Source organism: Callithrix jacchus, chromosome 4 (genome assembly GCF_049354715.1).
Source record: "Callithrix jacchus isolate 240 chromosome 4, calJac240_pri, whole genome shotgun sequence".
Taxonomy (NCBI): Eukaryota; Metazoa; Chordata; class Mammalia; order Primates; family Cebidae; genus Callithrix; species Callithrix jacchus.
In genome coordinates this window covers 22,275,117-22,297,394 of record NC_133505.1, presented here as the reverse complement: position 1 = coordinate 22,297,394, position 22,278 = coordinate 22,275,117, and the positions used below count along the sequence as shown (strand labels likewise).

The 22,278-nt window shown below is 43.6% G+C and overlaps 2 protein-coding genes across 4 annotated transcripts in view; both read right to left on the bottom strand.

The window, feature by feature from the left end:
- BLOC1S5 (biogenesis of lysosomal organelles complex 1 subunit 5) overlaps positions 1 to 22,278 on the bottom strand; it is a 170,552-nt gene that overhangs the window by 91,688 nt on the left and 56,586 nt on the right. Inside the window, exon 4 of one of the 3 annotated variants that reach the window (XM_008993996.5) lies at positions 6,843 to 6,978. The exons of the other annotated variants lie outside the window; for them this stretch is intronic. Within the exon in view, the coding sequence (XP_008992244.3) occupies positions 6,951 to 6,978 (28 nt within the window). The 3' untranslated portion in view covers positions 6,843 to 6,950. Of the gene's footprint in view, positions 1 to 6,842; positions 6,979 to 22,278 lie in introns of those variants that run through there. 3 annotated transcript variants of the gene reach the window in all.
- Positions 5,396 to 7,503, bottom strand: LOC144576544 (sperm motility kinase-like). The gene is made up of 2 exons (XM_078368413.1): positions 5,954 to 7,503; positions 5,396 to 5,520 (listed from the first exon to the last, which is right to left on the bottom strand). Exons 1-2 carry the CDS (start codon positions 7,241 to 7,243, stop codon positions 5,482 to 5,484), a joined length of 1,329 nt encoding a protein of 442 aa, XP_078224539.1. The 5' UTR covers positions 7,244 to 7,503; the 3' UTR covers positions 5,396 to 5,481.

Here is a 22,278-nt window from a genome sequence, read left to right as displayed (position 1 = left end):
TACTAAAATTACAAAAAATTAGCTGGGCATGGTGGCGCGTACCTGTAATCCCAGCTACTCAGGAGGCTGAGGAGAATTGCCTGAACCCAGGAGGTGGAGGTTGCGGTGAGCTGAGATTGCGCCATTGCACTCCAGCCTGGGTAACAAGAGCGAAACTCCATCTCAAAAAAATAATAAAAATAAAATAAATAAAATAAAAATAGAAAAAATTAGCCAGGCATAGTGGCAGGCACCTGTAATCTCAGCTACTCAGGAGGCTGAAGCAGGAGAAACATTTGAACCCAGCAAGCAGAGGTTGCAGTGAGCCAAGATTACTCCACTGCACTCCAGCCTGGGCAACAAGAGTGAAACTCCATCTCAAAAAGTAAAAATTTAAAAATGGAGATTTGCTGACTGTGAGGAGTAGGGCATGTTGGGGAAGGGTAGGGATCTGCCCTGGTCCCTGCCCCTTGCTCCTCTCCGCTTTGCCTCTGCACAGGGTAGCTGCCAAGGTGGCAAATGCCCAGCCCCTTACCCACTCCAGGGGCCTGTCCAGGCTCTTGGGCACTTCCTGAGCAGCAGGACACATTCTGCCCTTTGTGGCCCTGAAAGGAAGCAGCTTATCAGAAGGGTAAGGACACTCTGTTCAGGCCTGGCCATCTGCCTGGGCTAGAGGAGCCATGTCTAGGAGCTGGTAAAACAGAGCAGGCCTGGGTAGAAGGGCCTGGGGAGGGCAGATGATTGAGGCTTCATGCCCAGGCCAGGCCAGGACCCCAGCCTCTCCCATGGTCCACTCAGCCCCTGCACTGTTGTCTACTATCCTATCTTCTCTTCATTTCCTTCCTACTTCTCTGACTCCTGGTAGTTTTTCACTCATACCATTCATTCAAGCAATACTTAAGGAATATTTTATGTTTGATTTTTGTTTGAGACAGGGCCTTGCTATATTGCCCAGGCTGGTCTTGAACTCCTGGGCTCAAGTGATCCACCCACCTTGGCCTCCCTAGGTGCTGGGATTGGTTGCCAGAGTGAGCCAGAGCACCCATTGCCTTTTTTTTTTTTTTTTTTTAAACATTGTGTGGTTTAGAAATACTCCTTTAGTTGCACACATTTCTGCCAAAAAATAAAAAATAAAAATTTAAAAAATTAAAAAGAAATACCCCTTTAGAAGGTGACCGCTGAGCAGAGACCTCAGGAGGTGAGGTAGTGAGTCACATAGACTCCCAGAGGCAGGGCCTCCAAGGCAGAGGGAACAGTGAGGGCAAAGGCCCTGAGGCAGGGTAAGCTGGGTGTGGGCAAGGAACAGCAAAGAACCCAGGATGCAGCTGAGCACGGCAACTCATGCCTGTAATCCCAGCACTTTGGGAGGCTGAGGCAGGCAGATGACCTGTGGTCAGGAGTTCAAGACCAGCCTGAGCAATATGGTGAACTCCCATCTCTAGTAAAAATACAAAAATTAGCTGGTCATGGTAGCACATGCCTATAATCCCAGCATTTTGGAAGGTCGAAGCAGCAGGATCACCTGAGGTTGGGAGTTTGAGACCAGCCTGACCAACATGGAGAAACCTCGTCTCTACTAAAACAAAAACATACCCGGGTGTGGTGGCTGATGCTTGTAATCCCAGCTATTCAAGAGGCTGAGGCAGGAGAATTGCTTGAACACAGGGTGGGGGGGGGGCCGGGGGAGGCGGTGGAGGTTGCAATGAGCCGAGATCATGCCATTGCTTTCTAGCTTGGGCAACAAGAGGGAAACTCCATCTCAAAAAAAAAAAAAAGGAGGAAACCATGTGCAGAGAGGTTGAGTGACACTCACCCAGGGTTCTTACATGGCTAAAATACGGCAGAGCCAAGCCTCAGCGTGGCTCCAAGAGTTCAGGCTGAGATACGCTCCATTTCCCCACACCCTGCAGGTGATTCTCTGGGTTTTCCCCAGGGCAAGGTTTCTCACTGTCAGCACTGTTGACACTTAAGGCCAGATCACTCCTTGTTATTCGGGCTGTCCCGAGGATATTGAGCAACATCCCTGGCCTCTACCCACTCAATGCCAGTAGCACTCCCCAAGTTGTGACACTGGTGTGTCTCCAGGCAATGTTCAATGCTTGGGGGGTGGTGGCAAAATTGCCCCCAGTTGAGAACCACTTCTCTGTTTTCCTGTCCACCCCACCTGCCACTGTCGCAGCTCACTGCGACCACTGTGACAGCCTCCACATTAGCCCCCTGGCCCTTCACCAGACATCTTACCAGGCCACTCTCCCAGGTCTCCAGCCCTCTCTGGCTCCCACTGCTCTGAGGATGAATGCCAAGCTGCATAGGTTGGCATGTAAGGCTCTGTGTAGTCTAACACCTGCCTGCTTCTGCAGCTCTCACCCACCCCTATCCTCAAGCCTCCTGCTGCATGCCACCCTCTGCTCATTCAGTCTAGTGTCATATATTAAACCTGACACCATGCTGGACACTGCAGACATGGAGACAAAGCTCCCCTGAAACCTCTGCCCGCACCCCCAGGGCCTCCCTTCATGCTGCGTCTCCTGTGGCAAGAGCAAGTAATCACATGCAGTGAATCCTGTTAGCCCTAAAACCAAGCAGCTGTGAGGAAACCAGGGCTGGAGCAGGTGCTGTGGCTGAGAGGTACAGGGTGGGCAGGGGTTACAGAGAGGGAGCAAGGAAGAGAGCACCCTGGCAGTGGTGGGGCAGATGCCTTGAGAGGATGGAAGGCCAGGGTGGTGATTTAGGGCTCCAGCAAAGGCAGAGTGGGGGTATGGAGGGGGATGGACGGCGGGGAGAAAATGAGCTAAACATAAACAGGTGGGTTGGGTACGAGGGCTCATGCCTGCAATCCCAGCACTGTGGGAGGCCGAGGTGGGCGGATCACCTGAGTCAGATGTTCGAGACCACCCTAGCCAACATGGAACCCCGTCTCTACTAAAAATACAAAAATTAGCCGGGCGTGGTGGCACAGGCCTGTAGTCCCAGCTACTCGGGAGGCTGAGGCAGAAGAATTGCTTGAACCCGGGAGGCAGAGGTTGCAGTAAACCCAGATTACGCCACTGTGCTCCAGCCTGGGGACAGAGCAAGACTCCGTCTCAAAAAAAAAAAAAAAGATTACCAGGGGTGGTGGCGCATTCCTACAATCCCAGCTACTCAGGAGGCTGAGGCAGGAGAATCGCTTGAACCGGGGAGGCAGAGGTTGCAGTGAGCTGTGATCACACCACTGCACTCCAGCCTGGGCAACAGAGCGGGACTCCATTTCAAAAAATAATAATAAAATAAAATAAAGGATGGACTACACAAAAAGGCCCAGGACAAGAGAGGAGTCCAGTGGTTCCTACTTAGTCAGGAAAGTGAACAGTGGAGTCATGGTGCAGACTGGACATTTCCCCATCACAGACGGTTTGCCTGGCAGGCATGCCCTCCCCTTATTCACCTGTCAACTTTCTCCTCCTGCTACAACCCCAAATCACAAATGGTGCCTCCTCCTGGAAGCCTTCTGGATTCCTCTCTGCTGTCACCGTTTGCTCACTTCTCTGCACTCTGCAAACTCTACTACAGCAACATCATCATCTGGTTCTTATTGCGCAGGTCTGTTCCGGCTCTCCCACCACTGACTGCAAGTTTCTGAAGCCCTGGGAGCTGCCTTCAGTAGAGGAGGCCCTGCGCTCAGCCGCTGCGGGTCAAACTCTGAAGGCCAGGCCAGAAGGAGAGAAAATGTGGCACGGCTTGGCAGTTCCCAGATGCACGTGCACGCCCAGGTGTGCACGCTCCGCAGGAGCTGGTGGTAGCCGGGCAGTCTTGGCTGAGACTTACTTGCTGTGCTTCGGTGCGCACAGGTCCTGCGATGCCAACCTCCTGGTCCCGCCCTCCCGCCGCAGGCGCCCGCGCCTGGGCCGCTCACAAGCCTTCGACTCTTCCCGGACTCCAGACCCCAGAGAGCTCCGCTCCACCCTGCGGATGACGGAGAGAAAGTTCCTTACAAGCCCCTCACTTTGGGCAAGATAGGAGGTACCACCTGGGGCAGGGCCTGGCTCCCCACTGAGCAGAGGTATTGGCCAAGGCCCTCCCCCTAGTGGTAAGTACTCCCTTGGTTCCCCCTCGTAGCCGCTGCCAGACGACCCCGCACCAAGTCGGAAGCAGCCTCGGAAACCTGCCTACCTGTTTCATGCCCGCCCCCTACAGCCTTTCCTCTGGGCAGCCCAGGGAGCTTTAAAAATGCAAACCACAGGCTGGGCACGGTGGCTCACGCCTGTAATCCCAGCACTTTGGGAGGCCGAGGCGGGTGGATCACGAGGTCAAGAGATCGAAGAGATCGAGACCATCCTGGTCAACATGATGAAACCCCGTCTCTACTAAAAAACCAAAAATTGGCCGGGCGCGGTGGCTCAAGCCTGTAATCCCAGCACTTTGGGAGGCCGAGGCGGGTGGATCACGAGGTCGGCAGATCGAGACCAACCTGGTCAACATGGTGAAACCCCGTCTCTACTTAAAATTACAAAAAATTAGCTGGGCACGGTGGCGTGTGCCTGTAATCCCAGCTACTCAGGAGGCTGAGGCAGGAAAATTGCCTGAACCCAGGGGGCGGAGGTTGCAGTGAGCCGAGATCGCGCCATTGCACTCCAGCCTGGGTAACAAGAGCGAAACTCCGTCTCAAAAAAAAAAAAAAACAAAAACAAAAAATTAGCTGGGCATGGTGAAAATTAACGGACATGGTGGCGCGTGCCTGTAATCCCAGCTACTCGGGAGGCTGAGGCAGGAGAATTGCCTGAACCCAGGAGGCAGAAGTTAACGGTGAGCCGAGATCGTGCCATTGCACTCCAGCCTGGGTAACAAGACCGAAACTCCTTCTCAAAAAAAAAGAAAAAAGAAATGTGTACTTGTAGTTTTTGGAGCAGATTCCTCCCCAACAAAGGAACAGGGCAGCTGGGAAGATATAAGAACTTCTGCTGCACCTCTTGTCTTCCAGTGACATATTTTGATTGGCATAAGGGTTTTTGTTCGTTTTTACCTGATACTCTTACAGCCACAATAGTAGTAGTGTAAGACAGTGACCCACCAGTTTGGATCATATCCCACCATTAGGTATTGCATGGGGGTAAACCGCGTGATCTTTATAGACCATTCTTTTGGGGCATGCATGCTTTCAATGTCCTTTCTTTTTCCACACTGCACATTGAACTCTCTCCAGTCTGGACCAGGTTTTAGACTCTGGTTTAGCTATATCTTTTTCTTGCTCTCTTCCACGTCCTCCTCCATCCTTTCATAAACCCTGCTTTTCTTTAAATTAAGGCAGGTGCTAGTAAATCTGCCTTTTCCTTTGCCTCCAGCCTTGCCCTTCTCTAGCCCCGGTCCTGTGCAGGGAGGGCAGAAAGCAGCAGAGTGTCTTTCCAATGCTACTACAAAATTTGCAAGAAGCAAGAAATGGTCATTTATCAGAATGACAAATTTATTTTTATTTTTTTTTATATAAAGTGCTGCAGGCTCCAACGTTGCTCCTGGGCATCTCAGGTTTCAATGTTCCTGGACCTCCGGGCCTTCGTCCTCTCCAATCTAAATGCGGAGACATTTGACATGAACATGTTTTGCAAAATGCAATGCGTTCTTATTGACTCTGGTCACCCTGCTGTGCACTGGAGTCAAAACCTCTTCCTCCTGTCTAGACTTTGGTCCTTTAACCAATACCCCCCCATTCCCTCCCTCTGCCACTCTCCGGCCCCGGATCACCATCCATCTACTGGCTACTTCAATGGGGTCAACTTGTTTAGATCAACACTTGCGGGGCATCACATGGAATTGGTCTCTCTGAGGTGGTGGAGATGCTGAGTAGTGGGATTTCCTCATTCCACGGTGCACACATCTATCTAATCCTCACACTGCACCCCATGAATGTACAAGCATGATTTGCCAATTAAAACAATACTAATAAAGACAGAATAAATATAGTAAAATGCAAGAAGTGCGGCTTCACCGCCCACCTACTTACTTTTTCTCTTGGGTGGGCCCTCTTACTCTGCCTCTTGGATGGGCACAGGCAGCAGCAGCATCTCCTTATTATGGCAATGCACCTTCGGGCAGCCCTGCGGCAGCTCCAGCCTCTTGTTGGCTGGGTCAACACAGCCTCGGGCTGCCCAGCTTGGAGGACGCTGCCTTCGTGTCCTGGTTGTTGAGCCACGGTGCTCTGGGTGGTGATCTGGGTGGAGGCGGCCGTGAGGTTATGCGGGAGGGCTGGTTGAGCCAAAGTTTCTAAATTTTCACTGCCGGTGGAGCACTTGGTGGAGGCTGCAGACACGAGGTCACGCTGGGGGGCTTGCTCTGCCAAGGTTTCTAAAGCATCACCACCGCCTATGGCGCTTACAATGGAGGAGGCCACACGGTCACACTGGAGGGCTTGCCGTGCCAAGTTTTCTAAATCTCCACAAGTGCGCTCGATGGTCAGGGAGGCCGTGGGGGCATGCTGGGGGTCTGACTTCCTGTGAAGGCCGTTGTTCACCCATGAATCCCCCATGACTTTGTCTGCTGTCGGCCGCTCATTAGGATCAGGCGTTAAAAGGTTTTTAATTAGTCTTTTAAGGTTTTCAGAAAAATAGTGCGGGCTAGCATACTGGCCAGATAGAATTAGGCGTTTCAGTTGCGTACGACTCACTGCGAAGAAGGGCAGGTTGTTGGACACCATCTGGAACAGCGTGACGCCTAGGCTCCATATGTCCAGGGCGGGGCATTCATAGCCCTGGGCCCCGAAGAGTTCTGGGGCCATGTAGGCCAGGGTCCCATGAGCTATTGTCAGCCTCTGCCCCTCATGGTAACTCGTGGCCGATCCAAAATCAGCAATTTTTATGTTTCCCTTAACATCTAACAGCATGTTGTCTGGTTTTAGGTCTCGGTGAGCGATGCTGCGGCGGTGGAGGTACCTCACGGCGGACAGCATTTGTTGGAACATGCCTCGGGCCTCCTCCTCCTCCACGATATTTCGTTCAATCCAGTTAGACAGGCTTCCTCCTGCGGCGTATTCTAGAACGAAATGGCACGCCTCTTTGCTGTTAATAATATGATATAACTTAATGATGTTTCGGTGGCTCACCGACTGTAAAACAGTCATCTCTCTGTGGCTAGAGAGGAAGCCGGTTCTGTCGATTGTTTTCACCGCCACCCGGGTGCCAGTCATTAAGTGGCGGGCCAGCGTGACCTCCCCAAAGGCACCACGGCCTATAAAGTTTAGTATTTGATAATAAGGTGGCCGCAGGGCAGGTGGGGTGGAGGCCAAGCCCTGCCTCATGGTGCCTACTTTGTCTACACTAACTATATACAAGTAACTACTCTAACTCTATGGACTACGCTAAAATATTAACAATACTAACTATCCCAAAGAACACTAAAATGCTAAGAAACAGTACCAACTATATTAACTATACTAACTAAAACACACAACAACGCCCCTCCCACAAAAACTCCCCCCACCCCGCCAAACAACTCGTAATCGCTAAGCTGGTCTGAGTCCACAGGTCACCAAAAAAGCTTCCAGGGATTTCTCAGACCAAAAACCATGACCCAGCCAGGGCCTTATATAGGCCTGTCTGTTATGACATCACAAAGGCTTTTCATGAGCTCAGAGCAAAGCAGGGGCCAATCATGGCTGGGGATCTTTCACAGAGGTTTTCTCTCTTTTGGTCCCCAAAACATCTTCCTCTTTTAAAAAGTAAGTGCTTTTGTCTAGATGGATTATAGAGATTGATATTTCGTTTCCTAGCTATTTAAACTGGTACAACGCTTCAACAGCATTTTCATTTGTAGTTTCTTTTTCTATATTTATTGTACTCTTAAGTTCTGGGGTACATGTGTAGATTGTGCAGGTTTGTTACATAGGTTTAACGTGCCATGGTGGTTTTCAATCATTTGTAATTTCAAAATCTGAAATAGCTTTTGGATTTTGAAGATCTCCTAATGTCTACATGCAACATATTCAATTCCTTTTCTTTCATCTCTCAATGGTTGATCTCAACCATTGAGAAGGGAGAGAATATTTTCCTTTCCTTGTAGGGTTTTTCCTTCCTCATGTGGTTGAGATTTTGTAATGGACACAGAGGAAACAGACATACCCCACCCTCCATGAGCCCACAGCCTCTTCAGGAAGGCCCCCCAGCCATGAAGCTCCTGCAGCGTGAGAAGCACCAGGTGAAATGGGGGCCAGAGAAGAGTGGCGTGGGCCTCAGGTCAGCGCTGGTGAGGGAAGAAGTGGGGCTTTCTGGAGGCCAGTGTGCTGAGCCCTGCGGTGTGAGGAGGGGTCGCCTAAGTGAGTAGGGACAAGGGCAGGAGGGTAGCCTCTGTGAAGGCCCAGGATGATCGAGGGTGGCTCTCTGGAGGGATGCACTAGTCTGAACGAGTGACAGGGGCCAGGTTGGGAGGAATTGAGTCCCGCTGCTCACAGCACCCCCCACCCAACCAGTCTACATCTCTGCAGCTATCTCACCACCTTCCCTACTTCATTGATCTCCATTGCACTTAGCAACATCTGACATTTGCATATTTCACTTGCATATTTCTTTGTCAGGCTTGCATATAAACTTCATGAAAGCAAGTGTTTTACATGTTTTATTTACAGTGGTATCCACAGTACCTAGGGCAATGGATAGATACATAGAGGACACTCGACTAATAGTTTTTAGTATTTCAATGAATAAATGAATGTTTGAATGAGAAGAAAACTCAGTATCAGAGTGAAACAAACAAGAAATTACTAAAGTGAATTGGTTAGAGCTTTTTGGGGGAAATTTCCTCGTTCCCGGGACCTGGCGTGTGCACGTACACACAGCCAAGTAAATGCTATGGTGAAATTAGACTTACTTTCTTACATCTTCAGGCTGTCTCATAAAGTATTTGAGACTCTGGGCCTTTAGCAATAATCTTGCTGATGCAGCTGAGTTATAATATGGCAGAATGGATTTGGGCACTAGTGTTATGCTTGAAATGTCACAATGTGGTGGTTTCTAAAGGAGTAGTTGGTGACATGGTGAAATCACTGGTTGCCCTGATATGATAAGGCCACCAGCCCCTGTGATCTAGCCATGTTGATAAGGATAAGGATTCCACCAAGCTGTTTTCTTTAGAGAGCTGCCCTGGCTATCTCCCTATAAGAGCCGAAAGAAGCTGTACAAGCAGCCACCATTGCACCAGCCAGGACTGCTCCTGGAAATGCCATCTCCCATTGGGCAATAAAGGACTCCACTTTTTCCAGGATCTGCCTGCGCCAAACCCTTATCTAGAGCAGAAAGAAACCATAACCCATAATTTCCCCCAAGGATTCCAACACCTCCCCAATCATTCCCCTATGAGTCTCAGGAAGACAGGTTTGTTTTCTTGTGAGAGTCTGTGTCTCTTTGCAAAAGGTCTGTTTTCCCAAAAGAAAAGGAATTTGCTTCAGTTCTGCTTCTGGAACTAGAAAGCCAGGTCTTCACCAAACTAATGTACAAAGGGATAAAGTCACAGTTGCCATGACCTCAAACTAACATCAACAAATACTTATTGGGTGTAGGACATTGTGCTAGCTGCCGTGAGGGAAGAAGAATGGATATCTTTCCAAAGATCTTAAAAGATACAGACTGATTTTCCATTAAAAACTAATTACTTGGCCAAGCATGGTGGTTCATCCCTGTAATCCCAGCACTTTGAGAGGCCGAGAGAGGAAGATTCCTTGAGCCCAGTTTAAGACCAGCCTGGGCAACATGGTGAAACCCCATCTTTACAAAAAATAGAAAATTTAGCCAGACTTGGTGACTTGTGCCTGTGGTCCCAGCTACTTCAGATGCTGGGATGGATGGATCACTTGGTCCAGGGAGCTAGAGGTTGTAGTGAGCTGAGATTGTGCCACTGCACTCTATCCTGGATGACAGAACAAGGCCCTATCTCAAAAAACAAAATATACTAAGCACTGAGCTCTGTGAGGTCATCAATATCATCAAGAGGCTCAGCTTTGTATGAGCTCCATTCTGAGAACCTGGGAGGGTTGAGTCTGTGCCAATATCCTGCTGTGCTGCGGGATGGAGCCAAGCCTTGACCTTTTGGGTCGCCACCAGAATAAAGCTGCAGATAGAAAATGTGGGGGAGGGGGGAGAGTGGAAGAAGGAATCTCAGAGGGGAAGAAAGGACCTCCAGCTTCAAATTGAGACAATTTTACAAAAATGTAATGAAGGCTATGCACCACATTCAGGTGTATTCCAGATCAAGGGTTGGCAAACCGTGAGCCACCCCAGCTTTTGTATGTACCGTTTGATGGGAAGGCAGCCACAATTCATTTTTTTCTTGTTATCTATGATGCTTTTGTGCTTCAGAAGTAGAGCTGAGCAGTTATGATACATACCCTATGGCCCAAAAGTTAAAACTATTTACTATCTGGTCCTTTACAGAAAAAGTTTACCAACCTTTGGTTTCAAACACGAACAAGAGTTCTGCCAGTGTGACGTGTACTTTTGATCAGACGAGTAAGGTTACTCCAGGGATTTCCAGCTGTTTCCTTCCTACCTATTCCCCCTCGTTGAAATTGCCTGTAATTCCGCCAGCTCCACTGTCCTGTTACATTAGGCCGAGAGACGGAAGGCTGTGTGCACTTGGAGCTACACACATCTGTGCAGTGGGTTACATGAAGGGGAGATTAACACCAGCTTCCTTTTTTAAGACAGGGTCTTGCTCTGTCACTCAGGCTGCAGTGCAATGGCATAATCATGGCTCACTGTAGCCTCAAACTCCGGGGCTCAAGCAATCCTCCCACCTCAATCTCCCAAGTAGCTAGGACTACAGGCATGCACCACCATACTGGGATAATTTTTTAATTTTTTTCTAGAGACAAGGTCTCACTGTGTTGCTCAGGCTGGTCTGGAACTCCTGAGCTCAAACAATCCTTCTGCCTTGGCCTCCCAAGGTGCAGGTATACAGGTATGGGCCACCGTGCCTGGCCAACACCAGTTTCTTTAGAAATGAAAGACCATGTGAACACATTTTAAGAAAAGCAGTTTCCTGTATTCTTCTGTAAACATTGAGAATTTATTTTATTTTTCCTCCAATGGCCTATGTGTTTGATCAATAATCACAGTAATTTTCATAACATTGTATGGTTTGGCATGACGTAAGTAAAAATAAACCCAAAAGCCATCATTCTCAGCAAACTAACACAGGCACAGAAAACCAAACACCATATGTTCTCACTTAGAAGTGGAAGTTGAGCGAAGAGAACACATGGACAAAGGGGAGCAACACACACCAGGGCCTGTCGGAATCATCAAACACAGTAGCTGCTTACTAGCTTATGATCTCACTAATGGTATTATGGTATTTTGAGGCATTATACTGTCTCTGTGCACCAGCTAAAAGCCTAATCACCATGCACTTCATTGTTTCTATTGGGAGATGCATTCCAAGTTCCAAACAAATGACCTAAATGAGATTTTAGGGAAAAATACTGTTAATAGGGGTAATTTTTCCCAAAAAGGTAAAATTTCAAGTTTCTACTTTTGCAGTATATGGCTTACTTTAAAAGCTTAAAAGCCTTTCCAGAGAGAAATGGCAAATATTATAAACCAGATGATGATAGACTATTGAGAAGCCTGACAGTTCTGATTCAAAACAGTGAAACACATTCATCTACTCTTTATGTAATGTCCTCATATTCAAGTACTGTAAAACACAAATGCAATGTAAATAGCGAGGATAACTCAGATCTTCCTTAACCAAACTCATGGTCAGCTTTGTAACATAGCAAAAACTGCCCTTTTTTTCTCTCTTTATTTCAATAGTTTTTGGGGAATTGGCTGCATGGAGAAACTCTCTCATGGTGGTTTCTGAGATTTTGGTGTACCCGTCACCTGAGCAGTGTACACTGTACCCAGTGTGTAGTCTTTCGTCCCTCACCCCTTTACCTCCTTCCTCACAAGCCCCCACGATGCCTTTGCATCCTCACAGCTTAGCCCCCATGAACTTCCTTGCATATGTCCTACGCATGAGATATAAAAGGGCATAAAACACATTCTTTGCCCTTGAATAATTTAGTCTTCTGGGAAAGGAAATGGGAAATCCTTAAACAGAGGTAGCTGCTTAATAAAACCTGAGGTATTTTCACACTGATTATAAGAAACAAAGTACTTATCTAAAACTCAAAGACAGCTTAATAACTTTCTTGATTTTCTACTTACAGTGACGGTGTTCTCCAAAGCAAAAATTCCGTCACTTTGGGCTAAGAATTATGATTTTACATAAAGAGAAACAGAGATGATCTAAATCTGAAGTCATGCCAGTAATTGTCACAAGTAACAGTCCTTAGACATACCTATATATGGATGTTAAAAATTCCCATAATCTTAAATTCCAAATTAAGATCTTCATCTCTATCCCTGCCCTGTCTAGACTAGGAATTGCTATTTTCAGCTACACTGTAAAAAAAACTCTATGCAGGCTAATAATTTCCTCGATCTATAAGTCATACATCTGAGTCCACAGAGTAACCTTCCTGTAACACTTTCATCATGCCACTTACAGTAAGAGTCCCATTACCTACAGGATAAGCACAAATTATTAACGTTGGAAATGATGTGAAAACCACTGAAGGAAAAATCTCCGTACAAATTTAGTTACGGAGGCATCACCAAAATGCAAGTCTTCTCTCAACCCCATGCACTTTCTCATTTCCGGTGATGGAGTCTCGCTCTGTCACCCAGGCTGGAGTGCAATTGCGTGCTCTTGGCTCACTGCAACCTCTGCCTCCCGGGTTCAAGCGATTCTTCTGCCTCAGCCTCCCGAGTAGCTGGGATTACAGGCCCGCAGCACCACGCCCGGCTCATTTTTGTATTTTTAGTAGACACTGGGTTTCACCAAATTGGTCAGGCTGCTCTTGAACCTCTGATCTCGTGATCTGCCCGCCTCAGCCTCCCAAAGTGCTGGGATTACAGGTGTGAGCCACATGCCTGGCTTCCATTTCCAGTCTCATCCACTGCTGTTTCAACATCCAAGAAGTCTATGGATTATTGTCTGAATTTCCCAAAAGTGTGTCCACCGGTATTTTTGATAAGCAAGGGCAGAAACCAAGCTTTAGTCAGCTTCTTAGCCGTAGGACCTGGAACACAGGTGCTTACTGAACTAAACTGAGCTGGAAAGATTCTGCCATCCTTTTCATAATGCAAATCCTACTGCATTCAAATTGTATCTTTATTATGAATGATTCCCTGATCACAATTCACAAAGATAGTTCCAACCTGGGACTCACTTACGTTAGTCATATGCTGCCTGCTTAGCACATCAATGTCTTTGATGTGGTATTATGTAATGTTATAGTCTTGGTTTTCTACTTCATTATTACACATGCACAATTATAAATTCCTTTAAGAGTGCTATTTCTTACCGCATGTTCTCACTCATGGGGGGGTATTGAACAATGAAAACACATGGACACAGGGAGGGGAGCACTACACATGGGGGTCTGTTGGGGGAAATAAGGGAGGGACAGCGGGGGGTGGGGAGTTGGGGAGAGAGAGCATGGGGAGAAATGCCAGATATAGGTGAAGAGGAGGAAGGCAGCAAATCACACTGCCACGAGTGTACCTATGCAAGTATCTTGCATGTTCTTCACATGTACCCCAAAACCTAAAATGCAATAAAAAAAAAAAAAGAGTGCTATTTCTATCTGCCTTTTGGAATATAATTCTGACACAAGAACAGTGCTCATATGTTTACTAAATTCTACTCTGGCTTCCATGCTAGGTGGGAAAAAAAATACAACTAGCTCTTAGATTTCTATTTTCCATCAATTGCTATATTTTTATGCCTGTAAACCAAGAGTTCTTTTTCTTTCTTTCTTTTTTTTTTTTTTTTTTTTTGGAGATAGAGTCTCGCTCTATCAGCCAGGCTGGAGTGTAATGGCGTGATCTCAGCTCACTGCAACTTTCACCTCCCAGGTTCAAGCGATTCTTCTGCCTCAGCCTCCTAAGTAGTTGGGACTACAGGCACGCACCACCGTGCCTGGCTAACTCTTTTTGTATTTTTAGTAGAGACAGAGTTTCACCATGTTGGCTGGGCTGGAACTCCCGACCTCAAATGATCCACCCACCTCGGCCTCCCAAAGTGCTGGGATTACAGGCATGAGCCATGGCACCCGGCCAAATTTTTCAAAATCCATATAAAAACATTATTAGGAATGTTCCATTTCTTGATTTGTTTTTGGTTATACAAGTTGTAACTTACTGATTTGTGTACCATTCTATTCTTTGACATAGCGCAAATATAAAGGGATTTTTCACTTTACTTTTATTGCTAATTAAACCCCACGTTACTTACATAATGAAACAATCTGTATGTTTATGACATGAAGAAAGTGAGAAAAAAATACAATTCTCAAAAGCACTGCTAGTCATCAAGCAACACATACGCTTTTCCTATATTTTGGTATTTTTATGCAGCATGTAACTTATATTTATTATCTCCTACATATCTTTGTCTGTAGATGGTATGCACCCACCTACATAAAACTGTTTGGGGGGGAAACATGTTATCACAGTGACTCCTGCAGGTGTTTAGCTCTAAATTTTATATTCTAAGTGAAGGACAGATTTTTTGGTGTCAAAATTTTTAATAAAATTTAATATTAGTGTTTTCCATTTAAATAATTTGTTGTATATAATTGTTAAAAACAAATCTATTTAATACACAACTGACCAGAGATTTTTCTTTTGTGACAATGATCTTACTGTCATTTTAATAACAATTTTCTTTCAAGACACTTTCCCAAAAAAGCAGCTTAAGTATTCAGATGACATGAAGTTTTTTAAAAAGTGAATAACTTGTGGCTTTTTTTTTCAAATTCTCTACAAATTCTATTTTCAGGGAAACTATTATATGAAATCAACATTTACAGAATATTTTCTCTGAATTGTAATGTTAGCAATATAAACAATTTCACAAAAGTCAAAAATCAGGTCTATGTACAGAAAATTTTCAGCACAACACAGATAACCTCACACATTGACTACTAACTATGGTAAAACTTCACACTCATAAATGGTGATATTTGCAATGGAGGCTAACTTTTAATGCTTGCCAGGTCTCAACCAAACTTTTATAAAGTTAAAAGGGGAAAACAATTGCTCCAAGGAATGATGGAATGCACATATCCTCATTCATTTCAAGTTTAAAAAAAATACAGTACTGACCACATTGGCTGCAGAGTGGATCTGCTGGCCATGGTGACTGATGCAAAGCGCTGAATACTGTGCACACGCTCTCTCCTCTCTTGCTATCAGTAAATGCTGCACCACTTGAGCCTGGTGTTGTCTGCTCTAAATGTCCTTGAATCACATACTGGCCTCTTCCCAGAATGGCACTTACCTATCTTAATCTTACACACAGTCATATATTTTTTTCTTTTTTCCTATTTTTTTTTTTGTAGAGATGAAGTCTCACCATGTTTCTCAGGCTGGTCTTGAATTCCTGGCCTCAAGTGATCCTCCTGCCCCAGTCTCCCAAAATGCTGGGATTACAGGTGTGAGCCACTGTGCTTGGCTTTTTTAAATTGACAAATAACTGTATATATTTATTAGGTACAATGTGATGCATTAATACATGTATACATTGTGGAATGAGCCAATCAGGGTAATTAACATATCTATCATCTCATGTTATATTCTATCCTATGGCAAAGCCTGACCACAAAGCAAGTGGTGAAACAACAGTAAATACTTTTAATGATTCAGAATATTTTAGAGCAGAATTTCATGTACTGACTATTAATGTTTGTAGTACATGAGACTATCATTTTAGAAAGCTACGTAAATATAAAGAAACATATTTGGATCCATCTGTACAATGGATTTTCATATCACGGAATTTTTAAAAAACCATGAAAGCACTGTTTAGCCTATTTGATGTCATTGCTAGCTCAACATCAGGCGGGCAAAACACTATAATCCTTGCATTTCTGTACTGTTTTGCTCTTTCTTTAAAAGAATATAATGGGGCCGGGCGCAGTGGCTCAAGCCTGTATTCCCAGCACGTTGGCAGGCTGAGGTGGGTGGATCACGAGGTCAACATATCGAGACCATTCTGGTCAACATGGTGAAACCCCGTCTCTACTAAAAAAAAATACAAAAAATTAGCTGGGCATGGTGGCGCATGCCTGTAATCCCAGCTACTCAGGAGGCTGAGGCAGGAGAATTGCCTGAATCCAGGAGGCAGAGGTTGCGGTGAGCCGAGATCGCGCCATTGCACTCCAGCCTGGGTAACAAGAGCAAAACTCCGTCTCAAAAAAAAAAAAAAATATAATGGGTATTTCTTGGTAATAATGATGAAATAAGATTAAACTACATACAAGCTACTTAAAAAGTAGACTCTAAGTTGTTAGACAAATATGAGTATTGTATTTAGTTACCTTAATTTTGACTATTTCTTCAGAGATAACTTGAACCTTAAATTTTTGTGAGGATCGTGTGTTACTGTATGTATTAACTTCCTGCTCTGAAGTGTATCACATCTGAAAATCTAAGCTTGTTTTCTCTTGTTTACGGAACATAAATATGAAAATATCAGAGAAAATGCTGTTTTGCTATTGTTGCCAGGCCAGTTACAAGAAAGCAATGTTTGTAACAGTTAAGATTAAAAAATGAGCAGAGGACTGAGAGTGGTGGTTCATGCCTGTAATCCCAGCACTTTGGGAGGCTGAGGCAGGTGGATCACCTGAGGTCAGGTGTTCGAAACCAGGCTGGCCAACATGGTGAAACCCTGTCTCTACTAAAAATACAAAAATTAGTTGGGCATGGTGGCAGGCGCTTGTAATCCTAGCAACTTGAGGCAGGAGAATCACTTAAACCCAGGAGGTGGAGACTACAGTGAGCATAGATGGCGCCATTGCACTCTAGCCTGGGCAACAAGAGCAAAACTCCATCTCAAAAAAAAAAAAAAAGAATGAGGAAGAGCAGGCAGCTAAGATTTCCATTCTCTATTCCTAGTATGACCTTGAATTGCATCAAGTCAATAAAGCATTAACATTTTACTGGAGTTGAAAATTATAAAGTAATTATAAAACCTTTCTGAAAGATTAAAAACAAGCTACTTAGAACATATGTCATCTGTAATGGAAACTTCAAATATTTTGACTGAATTAATGTTAAAAATATTTTTCTGGTATTTTTCATCCTGAGATATAGAATTACTACCCCAAAGTCTCCAGGGTACAATTTCAGGAGAAGCAGACATTATGCTAAATTCCAAAGCAAAAAAACCCTCTACCTTCTCATTTGCAACAGCAACCAAAAAACCCAATATCTCTAGACACTTGCACAGTAGAAAACTGTTCAAACAGTACATGGAAATGTTCAGATAGAAAGTTTATGTATTACAAGAGCAAAGAAGAGAATTCACTGTAACTTGGAGGCATCTGTGACTCCTCCAGATTTTCATGGCACTTTGGGTTTAATAGCACAGATCAAGCCCCCTCTTTTTACAGGCCCCTAATAATAGCCTGAGACATTTTCACAAACCATAATATCCTAAAGATTAAAAATTCCAAAATTAAGTATTCAGGTAAGAGTTGCACAGGTTTAGAACACTACTAAACTCTTATTTGCCTTCATTAGCTCACAAACAATAAAAGACCAATCCAATAGAAACAGTAGAGACAATCATATTAGTTCATGAATAATAGGAAATAATCTAATATCAAAGATTTCGTATAATAGTCAAAGAAAAGTAAAAAAGTATCTTTTACACTAGAATATGGCCATGTTCTGTTTTGGAGAAATTTTAGTAAGATAAAATCACCATACACTTGTCTAACACGCCATTTCTGTAGAGAGAAGTCTGGCCAGCTACTGAACACCAGCAATGCTAGAAAAAAAATTTAAACTTTGTTATTCTTGGCTCGATTTACGGCAGATTAATGCAAACAACCAAAGGCAGCTCAGGAGACAGTGAAATTCTATAGGGCAATTTAGCTCTGGATAACTGCCCTAAAGGCAACCCCATCCCTGCAGCCTAGGAAGGCCCCATTTGTTAGGAGCCATACCTGTGTGAGGGACAGGAATCAAAGTGAGGGACTCTCTCAGTCTTCTCCACCTGCCATAACAAAATACCACAGACTCGGTGGCTTAAATAAAAATTAATTTTCTTACAGATCTGTTGGCAGGAAATTTAAGGCCATGGTGCTGAAAAATGTGGTTCCTATGAGGCCCCTCTTTCTGGCTTGCAGATGGCTGCCTTTCTGCTGAGTCCTCAGGACTTTTCCTCTGTGTGTGGAAAGGTGGCTTTGGGGTCCCTTTTCCTATGAAGACACCAGTCCTATTAGACCTCATGCCCTATAACCTCATTTAACCTTAATTAGCTCCTTAAAGACCCTATCTCCAAGTACAGGCACACTGAGGTTATACCTTGATGAATTCGGGGGAGACAAAATTCAGTCCATAACAGGGACTAAGCTGGATGAGCAGGAGGACTTGTAAGGCCTCAAAGGGCACTGTCCTCAAGAAATAAACTAGGAAAACACCTACATTTACCCTCCTTCATTATTCAAGAAGAGATATAAAAGAAGAAAAGTCTCCGTGGAAATGCCTCATCACAGGCAACAGTCACGTATTTAGGGCTGAAATCCACATTTTGCGAGTGTGTGAAGCATTGAGTAGAAAAGAGAGAGGCAGGGAATCTAGGGTGAAAACGGATTTTGAAGTGGTCTGTGGTTTGTAGTGTCTAAAGAAACAAATTGGTGCTGCAGGGAGAAAAAAAATCTTCTCTGTAGGACTATACTTTTAGTTTAAAAAAATTCCCCAAAACAAAGTTCAGAGGAATGTCAACTTAAAAAACTACTGACCACATTAGAAAACTAGTCATTGTAAACTTGTTTCAGCAAAAACAAGCAACAAATTTGGACCTACAAAAAAGAAAATATTGAAATTACCACATACAGAATGTAAAATAAGTACTTGTAGTATGTTTAAAGAAGAGAAAAAGAAGAAATAATGAACTATCTCAAACGAACAGGAATGTTTAAGAAAGAATCAAACAATTCTTCTGAAAGTAAAAAAATATAATAACTATAATTAACAACTTAATAGATGGGCAAAATAGGTTAGAGATAGAATGAAGACAGAATTAATCAAATAGATTTAAAGAAATTATCCAGAATTCAACACCTAGAGACAGAGAGATGGAAAATACGAAACAGGGATTAACAGATATGGAGAGGACAGTGAGATTGGTAAAGCGGAAGTCTAATTTGACTTCCTGAAGGAGAGAATAGAGAGAATGAGGGAGATACAATATTCAAAAAGATAGTAGCTGAGAATTTTTTAGAATTCATGAAAAGTACCAAATTCTCAGATTCAGGAAGCTCAATGAATCCCAACAGGGCAATGAAAAGAAATATACAGCTAAACATATTGTAGTATGGCCACATTTGACTGTAAAACACCAAAGATAAAGATCTTAAACATGACTTGAAAAAGAAGGCAGATTAGCTACAAATACTGATCAGGCTGACAACTGCCATTTCAGAAGCAGCAATGGAAGAGGCCAGTAGCACATTATTCAATATAAGAAAATAGCTGTCAACCTATAATGCTATACGTAGCTACTTTCAAGGATAATAAAACAGTAAACTTCTAGGTACATCTACATAAACACTGACTGTACAAAATAATCATTTTTATAGTTAAACAGAGACAGAATTAGATTCTAGCAATAATTTGTAAGCTGAAGAGAGAAATCAGACTTTGTACAAAAATCTCTAATGTATAGGAAGAGAGTAAAGATGTTAACTTTAGGTTAACTATGCAAGTTAAATTTCCTACTAAGCACTTAATTAAAAGTTAATTTTTACATATAAATAAAATACATATCAAAAGTGATCTGAAAACTGGGAATGTTTAACTTTGAAAGTAGAAGAAAAGTAGATGGAAAAATGAAACAAAACAAACTCAAGCTGAAAGAAGGCAAGAAACAGAAAAGGTGGGATAAAAAGCACAAAGTAAGATGATATAAATAAATCTTAATGTGTCAGTAATCTTGACAAATGGAAATGAACTGAACTCTATTTGGCAAATAATCAGAAAGAAAGAAAAACATCAGTCACACAGTTTTTAAGGGGCATATCTAAAACACATAACAGCAAGGTTTAACAGAAGGATAAAAAAAGATATATCCTATAAATCTAGCTGGCTGGTATCATCTATATAAATATAATATATATGTTATATTTATGTATATATTTATAATTCTATTTATAACAAAACTTCAAAATATATAAAACTAAAATTGACAGAATTACAGGGAGAAATTGGCAAATTGACTGGAACAGAAAATGTCAACACATCTCAGAGTCTAAGAGATCAAGTAGAAGACAGAGAACAGTAAAATGGAAAAAACTAGAACTACACAATTGACAACTTTGGTCTAATGGATATCCAACAATTAAGAGCCAAGCATAATTTTCAGGTACTCATGAAACATCTGCAAAAGCAGGTTATAATCTAGGTCATAAAGCAAATCTCAACAAATACTAACAAATCAGTCTTACATGTACCTAGTTTCTAACCACAATTCAAATTCAATTAAAATAAGAATGAATAAATACAGAATTTAAAAATACACATGCTAGGAAATAGAAAAAAAAAGTCTCATATATATGTTAGTCCAAAAATAAATAAGAATTAAAAATTAAAAATACGGCCAGGAGTGGTGGCTCACATCTGTAATTCCAGCACTTTAGGGAGGTCAAGGCAGGTGGATCATGAGGTCAGGAGTTGAGACCAGCCTGGCCAATATGGTGAAACCCCATCTCTACTAAAAATACAAAAATTAGCAGGGCATGGTGGAGTGCGCCTGTAATCCCAGCTATTTGGGAGGCTGAGGCAGAATTGTTTAAACCTGGGAGGCAGATGTAGTGAGCTGAGATCACACCACTGCACTCCAGCCTCGGAGACAGAGCAAGATTGTCTTTAAAAAAAAAACAAAAAACTTTCAACCATTGTGGAAGATAGTGAAGCGATTCCTCAAGGCCTTAGAAATAGAAATTCCATTTGACCCAGCAATCCCATTACTGGGTATATATCCAAAAGACTATAAATCGTTCTACTATAAGGACACATGTACAGGAATGTTCATTGCAGCACTGTTTACAATAGCAAAGACCTGGAATCAACCCAAATGCCCACTGATAATAGACTGGATTGGAAAAATGTGGCACATATACACCATGGAATATTATGCAGCAATCAGAAATGATGAGTTTGTGTCGTTTGTAGGGACATGGATGAATCTGGAGAACATCATCCTCAGCAAACTGACACAAGAACAGAAAATGAAACACCACATATTCTCACTCATAGGCAGGTGATGAAAAATGAGAACACATGGACACAGGAAGGGGAGTACTAAACACTGGGGTCTATAGGGGGGAAAAGGGGAGGACCAGTGGGAGGGGGAGGTGGGGAGGGATAGCCTGGGGAGAAATGCCAAACGTGGGTGAAGGGGAAAAGGAAAGCAAAGCACACTGCCATGTGTGTACCTACGCAACTGTCTTGCATGCTCCACTCATGTACCCCAAAACCTAAAATCCAATAAAAAATTAAAAAAAAAAAAAAAAAAAAAAAACTTTGGGAGGCTGAGGTGGGTAGATCACGAGGTCAAGAGATCAAGACCATCCTGGTCAATATGGTGAAACCCTGTCTCTACTAAAAATACAAAAAATTAGCTGGCCACGGTGGCGCGTGCCTGTAATCCCAGCTCCTCAGGAGGCTGAGGCAGGAGAATTGCCTGAACCCAGGAGGCGGAGGTTGCGGTGAGCCAAGATCACGCCATTGCACTCCAGCCTGGGTAACAAGAGCGAAACTCTGTCTCAAAAAAAAAAAAACAAACTTAGAATTTAAAACCAAATCTTTCTATGGTGTTTTAAAATTACAAAGCATTATTTCATTTGATCATTACAATAATCTTATGAGCTACACAGAACCCATAGTATCTCTACTCAACAACATAAACACAGCAGAAATGTTACAAACTGGTCAGGCACAGTGGCTCACGCCTATAATCCTAGCACTTTGGGAGGCTAAGGTGATCACTCCAGCCTGGGTGACAAAGCAAGACAGGAAGGAAGGGAGGAAGGGAGGAAGGGAGGAAGAGAGGAAGAGAGGAAGAGAGGAAGGGAGAAAATAATAGAGGGAGAGAGGGAAGGAGTGAAGAAAAAAGAAAAAAAGGAAGATTAAATTATATAATCATTAAAATTATTTTTTACATATAAATAAAATACATATCAAAAGTGATTTGGCAACTGGGAAACAGAAGCAAAAGTGTTTA

Bases quoted from the DNA above. Each gene is read 5' to 3' on its own strand.
- LOC144576544 (XM_078368413.1), bottom strand. From the start codon at position 7,243: ATGAGGCAGGGCTTGGCCTCCACCCCACCTGCCCTGCGGCCACCTTAT. The intron at 5,521-5,953 runs GTAAGTAGGTGG...CTCCGCATTTAG, and splicing joins GGGCCCACCCAAGAGAAAAA to ATTGGAGAGGACGAAGGCCC.